Below are 14,833 nucleotides of genomic sequence, written 5' to 3' on the forward strand. Positions count from 1 at the left end.
TGACATGCACAAAGAACAGGAATGAGCAAATGAGATTTGTCAGGGACTAAGACACCAATCATTTATAATGCTTTGGACTTGATCAGGACCATATCAATGTTCTTTCTGATTTTAAGGGAAAATGCATTATCTTCAAGAGGATGATATTGATGTTTACAGGTGGCAAACTTTGGTGGGCCGATGATGAATCTGCACAGCTGGGAACAGTGACCAAAAGAGATGGACGGAATTTTGTGGTTCTGAGAAACAAGACAAGTGGGGTGGTCCATATGAAAGTTTACGACAAGGAGGGTCAGAAAGGTAAGAAGGTACACACAGCATGATTAATGTAAAACATACCAATATCCGCCTATATATCTTACTGTTAGCCTTTGCTGGTTGTGCTTTTCATTCAGGAAGAAATCCGTGCCAAGTGAACAATGGAGGATGCTCCCAGCTCTGCTTCCCAACCTCAGAGAACACCCGGAGTTGCTCCTGCACTGTGGGATATAATCTACGCAGTGACCGTTCGTCTTGTGAGGGTAAGAAATACTTTAAGGTACTCATTACTTTCAATGTAAGAATATCTATAGAAAAATTGTCAGTCAGTCATTTTCTACCGCTTATTCCATAGTGGGTCGCGGGGGAGCTGGTGCCTATCCAGCAGTCTATGGGCGAGAGGCAGGGTACACCCTGGACAGGTCGCCAGTCCATCGCAGGGCAACACACAAACAACCATGCACACACTCATTCATACACCTAAGGGCAATTTAGAGTGACCAATTAACCTAACAGGCATGTCTTTGGACTGTGGGAGGAAGCCGGAGTACCTGGTGAGAACCCACGCATGCACGGGGAGAACATGCAAACTCCATGCAGAAAGACCCCGGCCGGGAATCGAACCCAGGACCTTCTTGCTGCAAGGCAACAGTGCTACCAACTGTGCCACCGTGAAACATTGTGGATTATAAAATGTGTTACTAAATGTGTTACATCAAAGTTTCCTCATAATGATTAATGATTTGTAACAGGTCCTTCTGTCATTCTTTAGGTGTTGACTCATTCCTATTGTATTCCATCCATGAGGGGATCCGTGGAATTGCTCTAGACCCAAATGACAACAGTGAAGCCCTCATGCCCATCACAGGAACTCTGTTTGCTGTGGGAGTTGACTTTCATGCAGGTATGAAATTAATTACAATACCGTATTTAATCCCGATCTCACGCAATTGTTTCAAAACCAGTCTAAGGTTTCCACATTGGTCAGTGGGTGTTTAAAATTATGTCAATATTTAAATAGATCTTTACAGTGTAGTATGAGCCAGATGTGGACATTGCCATATGCCGTGAACTTTATACCATAAATAAAAAGCAGGAAAAACACCTAATCCAAAAAACAGTTCTTTAAATCGTGAATTTACTGGAGCAGCCTGTGTGAAATCTAGCACAGATGGGCTTGCTTGGAATTAGGAATATACTAATTTAAATACAGGTTAAAACTAGAGCTATGGTGCTTAAACTGAGTCTGGTTAAAACTAATTTCATTTTTATTTTTTTACAGACTTATTTAATTTCCCAATGTGTACACAGACTGTGTTTAAAGGATTTGTATTTAGTGTTGAAGGTCCTTATATGCCAGTTTCAAGAGTTAGGGAGTGTGAAACAAAACTGATTGCACTAGTGGCCTTTATTTTTCAATAGATTGACAAAAAAGGGTTGTAGAGAGCGGGAAAACATGCAGCAAATGTGCTTGGACCAGGAGTTGAATCAGCTCATGGGCTGCATTTGAGCACTGAAGCCTCTCTACATGGGTCACGCGTTCTTAATCCGCACTTGAAACTGATTCACTTTAGTTCCGAAGCCAAAAAAGGCATTGGCATCACCCTAAGCAACAATCCAAAAATCAGGCAGCAATTTGTGGAACCCGCATATGAGAAGGCCTGAAGAAGTTAAAAATTATATTTATTACTCCAGGGTCCAGAATGGTATAAAAATTCCAGATAGACAAATCTAGAAATTTAAATTTGAAAAAGTATGGATATTTGGCATTGCAAAAATGCTGGAACCCTGTTTATTAAAGTTAAAAGTCTGATTTATGGAGAGGTGGTCAATAACTACAAGAGCTGGAAAAAATTTTAATTATCACTTTGAATGGTAATTACTGCTGGAATTGACTGTTTATAGATTTGATTTAATCCCGGTAAAATGCAACCTTTCAATGGTATTTACAAGATTTGAATAAAGTAGTTTGCTTCTTTAACTGAAGGCTTTAAATAAGATAGAAGAACTACACAAACTTGTATGCTTCAGTAATAGAGGTAATGAGGTTACACTCCTCTTGTCTCTAAAAACACTTTTGAAAACATTTTAGTTTGATTGGTGGAGTGGGTAATATCATTGTAATGCTTAGACAACAAACACAAGATGATCTTCTCCCTGGAAACCACCAGATGGGCTGTCCACCCACATCATGTCAGCTATTGGTCAGCTAATTACTGTCCACCAAAATCATCTTAACTCAAAATTGTTGCTTGCTAAATGCATTTCTTGTGCTAATAACAACTGACCTTTGACTTTACCAGGTGGAAGGAACAATTAATGCCACAGAAACATGCAATTAGAGAGTTAACCAATATGGAGACATGTCAGTAATCTTGTAAAACAGGAGCAAGTAATTGCTAGTGCAGTTCGGAGTTTTGGCCTTCTGATAATTTGCCAAGTTGCAGATTTTCAGTGAAGTTTGGTAATATATCTGTTGTTAAACTGTGCATGGTGTTAATTCTTAATTAGGGTCTTAGGGCTTTGACTCTAGCCTTAGTTTTAATGATAGCTTTTTAGGAGATGCATTAATTAGTTAATGATGAAACATGCAACAACACCAGAGGTTGGCATTATTCATAAGGGTGTTTTATAAACAAAAGAAAGGGTTCACTAGCAATATCATGTGCCTTTAGAAATATGTACTCCTTTAATATTTTGCAGTTTTTTATTTTTGTCACGCTATAACCACAAACATCAGTTCAAATATGAATCTGAAAAGTGTGGTAAGCATTTGTGTTCAGCCCCATTTACCCTGAAGCCCCAAAACAAAATCCAGTGCAACCAGCTGCTTTTTTAAGTCACCGAATTAATAAATGGAATCCACCTGTGTGTAAGTGATATAAATACAGCTCTTCTGTAAAGGTCTCTGAAGTTTGTTAGAGAACGTCACTGACTCGTCAACATAATGAAAACCAAGGAACGCGTCAGGGAGGTCAGGGATAAAGTTATAAAACGTTATGTCTAGCTTTTATTCCACTTAACAATTATGCACTAATTTAAGTTGACACAGTTCACATAAACCTCCAATAAACTACAGCAAAGTTTGTAGTTGTGATGCAACTAAATGTGAAAGGTTTTAAAAAGTGATGATACTTTGCAAAGCATTGTACTTTTACTAGGAATGTATAAAAAACAAAGCTGTATATGTTCACGAAAAATTTTATTTAATGTTGCATTAGCCTAAGTTTTCTTGTACTGCAAAGGAAAGGTTTGGAATTGAGTCACAAAAATTGGCACTGGCAGAAAAAAAGCCATGGATGTTTGCTGTCTCTGGGTGTTTCCATGTCTGAAACCTGATCATTCAGTCATTTCAGATTTGCTTGCAAAAACCTTAGAGAAATATCCCGCTTTCTTTTCGTCACAGCTGTACTGAGACACAGTATTCCTGTTTTGCTTTCAAAGAATGATGTATAGACATTTCATTAAGACCTCAGGGAATCTCCTGAACTTTAGAAGGGAAATAATATGTCTGCATTGACTGTCAGAACTGCCATAGCATTGCATAGATTTAAAGGATTGACTGAGTGCAGTTGTTTGACAATGTGAGTTTTAAATTTGATAATACCTTGCTTTGTCAGGATGAATGCAGAGACATAAAAATGTAATGTTTACAGCTAACTGCCACTTAAACAGTAACTGAAAGGATTTTTAGAAAGCTGATTCCAGGTAATAGCGAATCTGCTCAATAAAATATATACTATCTCTGACAACGGTTTTAAAACCCAGCAATAGCGCTGTTTTTTGTTTCATTTTAATGTGATTTAGACATTGTTGACCCATTGACGATTATGATTTCTATTTATATTCCTCAGCCGTCAGTCTTTGCCTTTTTTTCCCTCTCTTTATATGTTTGCACTGATCCCTGTCCAACACGTGCTTTCTGCCTTTATAATGGCTGTGAAACACTAAAACAAAGAACGATTAACACCAATTGCTCTAGCGTATTTTGTGATGCAACCTCTGTTGATACCTTGCTGCTTGGGGATATACATTTTGAATTATATTAACTGTCAGCCTCTATATCTGAAAGGTTATGATTCTTAACTATTGTTTTAATCTTTTTGTTCAAATCCAACTTAGTTTATCCATTAAAGTTTAAAAATATCAATTTCAATTCCTATCCAAAAATGGAAGCAAAAGGGAGATAATATTTTGAGATTGGAAAGTATATTACAGAGTAAATTTTACCATCTTTCAATTGGATTGATAGGATTTTCTAACTTATTAGAGACATTAAAGAAAGGTGGATTTGAGCCTTAAAATGCCAAAGAAGCACAGGTGGATTTGCATTGCTCCTAAACAGTTAATTTAAGAGAAGAAATTAAAAGTTAGCAAATATAATTGAAATGTAACTGCCTAAAGCCCAATTAAGTGAAATTGTTTCCAGTTCAGTCCACTGATATTGCAATGCAATGCATAACAGTCAGATTCACTGTCAGTGAATACACAAACTTATATTACTACTTTGCAAACCCTACCTTCCTAGTACTAAAAAGGTATGAAGAAATATTATATCAGGCTTCAACATATATTTCAGTAGTCTATAACTATACCTTATAGTCTTTTAAAGGGTCTTGTGATGGCAGTTCCTGTGAATTGGCTCCATTTAAATAAACTGAACTGAAACTGAACTGAAAACATCAGACAACTGTTTATGAGAGCCAAGGAAACCTTGGATTCTGGACATTTCGACTGTTTTTATACTTTTAGAAAAAAAGTTTAAGTTCAAGAAGAGCAACAATAGTTAGATTATAAATTACACAATTGGGAATGAATTAGCATCTTACTTAGCCTTCAAATCAGATTATATAAAAGTTACTCTGAAGTAGCCCTCTTGAAGTGTGACTGCAGCTTTTGGAAAAGAAATGAGCTGAGTCCAAGATTAGACAAGTACAAAATTCAATGAATGTTGCAGCCTTTTATTGTTTAGGCAAGTGAACATGCAAATGTAGCGCTAAGCCCCATCCAGGATCAGCACCTGACAGCATGCACATTTCATTTGCATATCGTTATGGAAGCCAGGTTGCCAGAGCAGAACAGATGAAAGCCCCACAGCTGTATTCTGTCATGTGTCATCTTTGTGTTAACAGAGTGTGAAAGCAGGAGGAACAAGATGGTGCAATTAAATGTCTGACGCTATGTAAGCTCTTAACAACCTGTGGAGAGTCAGACTTGGAGGTTGCACTTCAAATACATTATATAGTGTATTTACAAAGTCATTGAAGACTTAGTGTAACCAAAGGTATGATCTGCATACAATAATTTACCACCCTGCAACATATAAGGGCAATAAATTAGAAGATTAATGAAATTTCAGCACCTGATATATTTCAGGCATTCAGTTTTTTTTCTATTGGCATTATGTAATCCTCAAATTTTATAAGAAACAGAATATGGGGTTTTCCTTAGCTGCAGAGCATAATCGTCAAAATGAACAGAAATGCATCAATCTGTGTGTAATAAATCTAGATAATATGAATTTTATTTTTTATTCAGTTACTGAGATGAATTAACCTTTTGATTCTAATTTAGTGAGATGTACCTCTATACTCCTATTTCATATTTTTGTTCACTGTACATTACGTCAAAGCACTGCTGCTGAATTGAGGTCCTTGATAGCACCACATGACATGTGGTGAAACTGACAGTGCTGAAGTAAAATTTGGCTTTGTTTGAAAGTGCAACTATGTTCATGACAGCAGCATTCATCATCCCATTATCTCCTGTCATTAATGGTATGGTGTAATTTGCAGGAAATGACACAGTGTACTGGACAGATATGGGGCTGAACAGAATATCCCGCGCCAAGCGTGATCAGACCTGGCGGGAAGACGTCATTACTACTGGCATCAGTCGTGTGGAAGGCATCGCTGTTGACTGGATTGCTGGTCAGTATTGTATCTCCCCAGGCCCTGGAGTTATTTTTACCACAGGCTTTTAGCTTGCTATTGATAATGAAAATTTTCACTTTCGGTTCACTGTGTGTTGTGGCAGGAAGTAGAGGCCTAGGTTTGATGTTGATTATCAATAGAAATCTAAATAATCAGCAAACACTGTAAAATCGCTCATTACACCACTATGAATGCAACATTCCGCATTTGAAAGTTAATTAAAACGTGTTTTGTTTATTCAAGGAAGTATTTGATGATAGAGTGAGACTAGATGCGGTGTAAAAATGTAGGTGGTGTAGTCTTCAACTCCCATATTATGTTTAAAAAAATCTCATATTGTTAAATTTAACCTGGCAGGTTTCTATTATTTATTTGTGTGTTATGTTTTTAGTATGTGCCTTAGGACTACAAATTAAATTGTGCTAATTCCGGCATATCAATTAATGTGCAGGATCCCTATTAAATGAATTTTCTTTTAGAAATGTGATGTGTAAACACCTAACTGTTGCTTTTGTCTACACAGGAAACCTGTACTGGACAGATCATGGTTTCAATCTAATAGAAATTTCCCATCTTGATGGTGCATATCGTTCAGTTGTGATATCTGAAGGACTTGATCAGCCAAGGGCCATTGCAGTTCATCCACAAAAAGGGTGAGGAATGTCTCTGTGTGTTAGAGATTTTGCTTTAGACTTTGCAGTACAAAATGCCATAGTCTAGGATCTATACATAAAAAAGAAAATGCTTTGTGAATAAACTTATATAGGGATGTAATTATCACACATCAAACCAGGTTGTTTTCCTTACTGAGAAATACTGGTTTTGCAACAGACCTTGTTTGAGCACTTCAGCAGTTTCATGTTTGTTTACCTGCTTATTGATGAGTTATTCAGTCAGCCAATTATTTGTTAGCTTTGCTGTGCATTAGATCATGCACATATAGCTTCTGTTAGTGTAAGCATCAAACAAAAACATTGATGTATTCTTAGGGATTTATGTCAGACTGGCTTGGCTGAGTATTTATGTATAAAAACATTCTCCACACAGTTTGCCAACTGAGAAACATGTTTGAGTATTCAAAGGTGAATACAAAAACATTAGACCAGACTATAGATGTATAGTTAAAGGTTATAATCATAAAAGACCCAGACCTCACAAATCAGTGCCTGCAGTATGATGGTGTGCACAACAGGTCAGTCGATGAATGGAAAGGTTGTTCACCAGTAGAGGAGGCATGTACCCCACAGCTTTCATAAATAAGGCTGGTATCACAGAACCACAGAAAATGTGGAGTGAAACTCAGCAGGGTTAACATACACTCACGAGCCACTTCATTAGGTACACCATACCATCACCTGCACTGTTGTATTGCTCTTGCATCCTATACTGCTCTACATTTACTCTCACTCACTTAAAACTGTGCACATATATTTATATTATATTGTAGATATGTTTATACTGTTTAATTTGTACTGTATTGCACCGACTATGCCAAAACAAATTCCTTGTATGTCCAAAAACGTACTTGGCAATAAAGCTTTTCTGATTCTGATTCTGATACTATTACTGGGTTAAACCCTCATTTACATTCAGAACAGCCTTAAATCTTGGCATAGATTAAACAAGATGCTGGAAACTTCCCTCAGGATTTGTTTTATATTGGCATGTTAGCATTACAAACTTTCTACAGATTTGTCCACAAAACATCCATAATGTGAATATCCCATTTTATTATATCCCAAATGTGTTCTGTTGGATTGAAATCTGATTGCTATGGAGGCCACTGGAGAACAGTGAACTCATGGTCATGTTCAAGACCCAAGTTTGAAATGATTTGAGCTTTGTGACATGGACCATAATGCTGCTGGAACGGCCAACAGAAGGTAGGGACACTGTTGTCGCGAAGAGATGGATATAATCACCAACAATATTCACTTCATTTACACACTGTGGCTCAAAGTGTGTCAAGAAAATATCTTGCACACCATTTCACCACCAGCAGCAGTGGCCATAACTGCTGATATAAGACAACTTGAATCTATGTTTTAATGTGGTTTACACCAAATTCCAATCCTACCAACTGAATGTGGTAGCTGTTTGAGACTTATCGAGTCAGGCAATATTTTTCCAACCTGTTGTCCAATTTTGGAGTGGCGCCCAGTGTGGTTTTCATTTTAACAAGTAGTGAAAAGAGCTACTGTTGCCTTTCTATCATACCAAATCAGTCTCCCCTTTTTCCGCTGATCTCTGAAATCAACAAGGCATTTCCATTCACACAACTGCTGCTCACTACGTATGTTCTCTTTTTAGACAATTGTCTTTAAACCTAAGAAATAGTTTTGTTTGACAGTCCTAATATAGGAGCTGTTTCTGAAATACTCAGACCAATCCATCTGGCACCAACAACCAAGCCATGTTTGAAGTAAATAAAATCCTGTTTCCTTCCTATTCTAATGGTCAAAGTTAGTGTTCTTTACCACTTCTAGATGCCTATATACAACGAGTTGCTTCCATGTAACACACTGACGCACTAATTGTGTTAAGTCTGTTTCAGCAAACTTCAGCTGGACACATCCAATAAGTGTCAATATCAAAAATGTATGCACGTCAAATGTTGCACTTTCCTGTATGTTTTTGACATATATCGCACTGCTTCCAAGGTCTGTCTGACATTGTCACAACCACTGAGTCATGGGGCAAAGTCAACTAAATCTTACCATGATAGCAATGTACTTTTCTTGGTGGCCTAGAGGGCTAACAGTTGCAGGTTAACTTCATTTCCCAGTTGCAGTCTCAGTTCTTTCAAAATCACACAGAGATTAAAAGGTGCTTTTGTTAAACCTAAGATCAAAACCCATGTAAGGGATTGTTTTGGATGTTGTTGAAAAAGGACTCAAGGACAAAACATCATCTGCAGTCTAAGATACATTATAATATAAAGCCCTTATACGTTTCTACTAGACAACCCATGCTGGCAGTAATACACGTCTGAAGTCCAGTAATCTGTTTTACCGCATAGCACTTCAGCTCGCTGTTTCCAGTGTGTGTTTGCTTTATTCTCTTTGTGCAAATTAAGTCAAGTGGGTGAAGGTCACTTTTTATCTGTGTTCATTTATGCTTGACAGTTACCTCTTCTGGACTGAATGGGGGCAGAACCCCTGCATTGGCCGCTCTCGCCTGGATGGGTCAGACCAAGTTACCCTGGTTAATTCAGGCATCGTATGGCCCAATGGAATTTCCATAGATTTCGAGGTACGGTCCACAACACATGAACAAACATTGTCTTCAACCTGATATATTCCCATATTCCATACCTCCTCTTTCATCATTCTGCTTTGTGTCTGAAATATTAATGTGCCTAAGACTGTAGGTCTTTGATATGCATTTTTGAAATTACCTTCTAGGAAAACACATTATATTGGTGCGATGCACGCACAGATAAGATCGAGAGGATCAACCTTGAAACAGGTGAGAGCCGGGAGATTGTACTGTCAGCGGCCAACGTAGACCTGTTCTCAGTGGCTGTGTTTGGGCCTTACATCTACTGGTCTGACAGGTAATTTATTATTTTCCTAAATACACTGAAATGCACTGGCCTGAAAGGCGCCGTATAGTAACTTCACATCAACCTAAGCCGACAACTGGCTTGTGTGAAAATATTACAATGAGCAATTGTTCTTTGCAAAGTTAAAGCCTATTTTTGTGAATACAGACAGAAACCTTTGTCACAAGCATTCTCTGTCTTTCTTTATCTCAGTTAAAATGGCCTTATGTGTTTTTCACGAGTAATGCCTAAACTAATGGTAAAAACAATGATTAAGTATTGGTTTAATTCTTCCTAATGGTTTGTGCAACTAACCTGCATACCTTCTCCTTCCTGTGGAAGAAAGACCTTGTATTAGTTCTTCAAAATCTTTATTTGTTTCACAAATAGATTAATGCAGTCCATTGTTTTTTCAACTTTCAACTCTACCTTGCTTTATCCAAAACCAAGAATACACTATGCTTTCATTTCCTAAACCTATATTTATTACCTACTAATATTTTATTTTCTGTTACTTGTATCCAGGGCGCACTCCAATGGCTCAATCCGGCGTGCTTTTAAGACAGGCACAAATGAGGCTGCAACCATGAGGAGTGGACTAGGGGTCAACTTAAAAGATGTGACAGTTTTCAACAGAGATAGGGAGAAAGGTAGGATTTAACTTTACATTCTATCTCATTCTGCATATGATGACACATTCTGTCACCTGACAAAAACGAATGGCAATGTCCTTTATAGGAATTTTATTTGATAGACAAGCATAAGGGCGTGAATAACCTTGTGGAAGACGTTTACAGAAAAGTTAAAGCTGCTATTGCTGACAATAGTGGGTCCATCAACAAATTGAACCTTATAGATTAACAATGGAATCATCATGGCATCAATGTAAACAGATCTTGGCTGTTCACCTAAACTGAAAGGATTCAGGAGGACAGTTTTGATCAAAGAAACAGCAAAGAGGCCTATTCTATTGTAGGCCTAGTGGCAGGATACATACCCGAAAAGACTTGCGGCTTTAATTGCAGTGAAAGGATGCTCTACAATGTATTGACTTGGCCAGTTAAATATAAATTTAAGCCACACATAATTCAATTTGGCCTATCACATAAATTCCCAGTAAAAAACATACAACTAATGGTCATAATATGACAAAATGTGATTAAGTTCCAGGAGTATTAATTTGTTTCCAGCTCTGTACATGTCAAAGTTGTTGTTTTCCATCTGTCATATATTGCTTGGACAAATTAAACCTGACTGCACAAAGCAGTAAATAAGTCAAGCTTGTGACTGAACATGTGTTGTGTTTTCAAGGCACCAACCCCTGTGCCAGGAGCAACGGAGGCTGCCAGCAGTTGTGCTTTCACCTGGGAAGCGGTCGCCGAACCTGCTCCTGTGCCCACGGTCGCTTGGCAGACGACGGTTTTGCCTGCGAGCGCTATGAAGGTTATTTACTGTTCTCCGAAAGGACGATCCTGAAAAGCATCCACCTCTCGGATGAAAATGACCTCAACTCACCGGTTCAACCAATGGAAAATCCAGCTTTTTTTAAGAACATTGTAGCACTGGCCTTTGACTACAGTCAGAGCAAATCTGGGACGAACCGCATCTTTTTTAGTGATGCACATTATGGAAATATACAGATTATTAATGATGACTGGACTGGACGATATATTATTGCAGAAAGTAAGTGAATTTAATTCTCACAATTGTTTCCAGCGATACATTATTTACTTTTTCTTCACTGAACACATGCACTATTCATTACCCATTTTTCAGATTGTTTGTAATTTGTAATTAGTTTGTATGCCATCCCTACATGGTCAGACTCATTTATTCACAGGAACTTCTTATTGGCAATCCATGGCTTTTGGTATCCATTCAATATAAATATTATAAAACATAGAGGCCCAAGTCAGTCAGTCAGTCAGTCAGTAAAGGTGTTACTAATTCTTCATACCAACCTTTGGATTACATGCCAACGTATGAGAAAATAAGGGCTGTCCCACTGGCAAAACGTAGTACAAAGTCTTAATATACCAAAATTGCCAATAAATGCAGTTGACTCTGTTCACTTAGTGTGTTTCCAGTTCATGTTTCATTACAAGGTAACTTTCATATATTAAACTATCTAAATAAACCAAGAGCAGTCAGGTTTTAGTCCCTTGCTGCCTCTGCTATTAGGAGTGTAAACAAGGTGACATTTTTACTTTATTTTTAATGAGATGGTCCTGTTGTTATTCACAAAGAATCAGTTACATCTGTGTTGGTCAGTGTCATAAGGGATTCAGCCTTAGTTTTTGTTTCCTTTTAGTCATTTAAAAAGCTATCCATTTCAATACAAACTCCAATGTTTAAAATATTCCTGCTCATTCACTGCCACCAACTGAACAAGGATATCTCCATCTATTAATCAACAAATGTCAGCCAATCCCATCTTGATGAGCATGGCTGGAGTGAGATAAACAGCTGAAGTGTCTGTTCTCCACAGCTTGCATTCTCTGCCATTCCATTTAGTTTCCACAGGGAGCAAAGCTCAGCACCTTTCCATCTCCTTCTTACACATGAAAACTAGCAGGGTGTTACTGATCCATTCTCACCCATCCCCCATCCCATCTCCCACGCGCCTGCTGAGGGAGCTTTCTGCTTATTTATTTATCTTCTAGAAATGAACAGGCATTATCAAAAACCATCTGTCAAGAGCAATAGTGTTCTTCACGCCTTACTACTTGTGAAATGCAGAATGAGAGAGGTCCAAACATTTCATTAGAGTGCCGTTTGAATTCCCGAGTCCACAACGCATTGTCATATTCACATTGCATGCAGCTATAATACAAATAATTGCTGCAGCTGTCCTTTTCTCTGCATTCAGTGTTGATTGCTAGCCTTATTAGATACATTAGAACACTTTAAGGCAGCATCAAACACTGAGTGTTTGTGTAAATTTAGGCCTTTTCTTTTTTTTAACTGAATCCCATCATTGAGGAAAGGTGAAGATGTTAATCATCCATATTTCCCTAATTAATCTCTGTGTCCCCCATTAATTACTCCCTCGCGTGGGCAACAATTTCTGAGAAACTCCAAGCTGCCAGGGAGCTCTTATTGCAAACTATTAATTAGTTGTCAGCTGACTCGGGCAGAGTCTTAAGTATTCTAGAGCATGGTTTATGTGTTTTCAGATACAAAGTTACAGCCAAATTATCTAACAATGGCAACATGTTTACTGTTTCAACAAATTAGAAACTGTCTGGACAGATAAACATATGTGCGGAAACAGGGATCAGGAAGGATCATGTTTGGTCCAAATTTCACGAGATGCCAGATGAATGTTAATATAAGGTTTAATTCACATATAACAATTTTGAAACCATCCTAACCTGTTATTTTAATAATCGACAAGAAGTGATATAGCCTTCCATCTATAAAAAGCTGTTCTTTTATTGTATAATCAACATCAATGTCACACTTGTGCTTTACACAGGAACAAATACAACTATTTCCAGCCTATATTTTCACAGTCTGAAGTCAGGCTATTTGCATTTGACAGCCAGTGATTTAGTTAAGTAATCTTTCAAGTTTTACTTTTCTTTGGAAAGCAAATGGTCTTTTAGAGTAGCATGTATTGGTAATACCTTTTATATAGACAATTTGGGTAACATTGCTCTCAGGTATCACATGTAACATTTGAAATGAAAGTTTTAGTTTTTTTCTGGTTTTCTTTTTCTTGTTCACATAGTTAAAAAATGTGTCTGTTGTCTAGTGTGGCCCACATTTTCATTCATTGTGTAACCACATAAGTAGGTAATTATCTCTAGACGTTTATCAGCCTCTCATGTCATTACCAATCATATGAAGGTCAATACTTCAATTCAATTCGATTCAGTTTTATTTATATAGCGCCAATTCACAACACATGTTGTCTCAAGGCACTTCACAACAGTCGGGTACATACATTCCAATTAATCCTAACAATTGAACAGTGCAGTCGGAGTTAGCTTTTTATTCAAATTGGATAAAAAGTTTTTCTATCTAAGGAAACCCAGCAGATTGCATCCAGTCAGTGACTTGCAGCATTCCCTCCTCCCGGATGAGCATGTAGAGACAGTGGACAGTCACTGGCGTTGACTTTGCAGCAATCCCTCATACTGAGCATGCATGTAGCGACAGCGGAGAGGAAAAACTCCCTTTTAACAGGAAGAAACCTCCAGCAGAACCAGGCTCAGTGTGAGCGGCCATCTGCCACGACCGACTGGGGGTTTGAGAGAACAGAGCAGAGACACAAAAAGAACACAGAAGCACTGATCCAGGAGTACTTTCTATGGGAAGGAAATGGTAAATGAAAAGGTAAATGTTAATGGATGTAGCTCCTTTAGTCGTTTCACCTAGAAATAAAGAACAAATAAACTCTGAGCCAGTTTTCAAGGTTAGAGTCTGAAAGAGAGCACATGTAATTAGTTACAATAAAAGCTCAGTCAATTTCCATGTCTAGGAGAGAGAAAGGGTTAAACACTAAAAGACAGGGCTATGTGGATCATCGGTAGAGGGTGAGCATTAAGTTGTTGCCAGCAGAAGCTCGGACGATTCCCCTCTCCAGAATGGTGTCACAGGCAGACACAGAGCCAGGCCAGGTGTAGCTTCTAGGAAGTGAAAAGAGAGAACAAGGTTAAAAGCTGAAATAACAGCAAACAATGCAAAATTGGAGAGTAGTGTGAGAATGTAGCGAAGAGGGTGAAAGTGGTCGTTATGTCCTCCAGCAGCCTAAGCCTTCGACTGAGCACATTTAAGACACGTTTACCCCCCTGTATATTTAGGTACATAAAGTGGATAATGGTGCCCAGGTTCTATGGCTAAAAAATAAGCCCAAATCATTACTCTTCCACCACTGTCCTTGACAGCTGATGTAAGATGTTTGTACTGATATGTTGTGTTTGGTTGTTGCCAAACTTGCTGCTGAGAATTATGACCAAGCATCTATACTTGGCCTTATTTCTCCAAAGGACATTGTGTGTCTTCTAGTTCATTTCGGTTGTTGGGTGTATTAACCCCTAAAATTCATTACATCGTCCCCCAGCATCAGACCCTCTTCAAAGTGCCTGGTTAA

At 38.0% G+C, this 14,833-nt stretch overlaps 1 protein-coding gene across 1 annotated transcript in view; it reads left to right on the forward strand.

Moving 5' to 3' along the window:
• The window catches only part of lrp1bb (low density lipoprotein receptor-related protein 1Bb), a 471,544-nt gene that overhangs the window by 336,368 nt on the left and 120,343 nt on the right, over positions 1-14,833 (forward strand). The window contains exons 33-41 of the mRNA XM_047370155.1: positions 160-300; positions 396-521; positions 1,031-1,162; positions 6,054-6,188; positions 6,715-6,844; positions 9,317-9,443; positions 9,596-9,747; positions 10,261-10,385; positions 11,047-11,418. Coding sequence (XP_047226111.1) covers positions 160-300; positions 396-521; positions 1,031-1,162; positions 6,054-6,188; positions 6,715-6,844; positions 9,317-9,443; positions 9,596-9,747; positions 10,261-10,385; positions 11,047-11,418 — 1,440 coding nt within the window. The remainder of the gene's footprint in view (positions 1-159; positions 301-395; positions 522-1,030; positions 1,163-6,053; positions 6,189-6,714; positions 6,845-9,316; positions 9,444-9,595; positions 9,748-10,260; positions 10,386-11,046; positions 11,419-14,833) is intronic.

This window comes from Girardinichthys multiradiatus, chromosome 7 (genome assembly GCF_021462225.1).
Source record: "Girardinichthys multiradiatus isolate DD_20200921_A chromosome 7, DD_fGirMul_XY1, whole genome shotgun sequence".
NCBI classification, from domain to species: Eukaryota; Metazoa; Chordata; class Actinopteri; order Cyprinodontiformes; family Goodeidae; genus Girardinichthys; species Girardinichthys multiradiatus.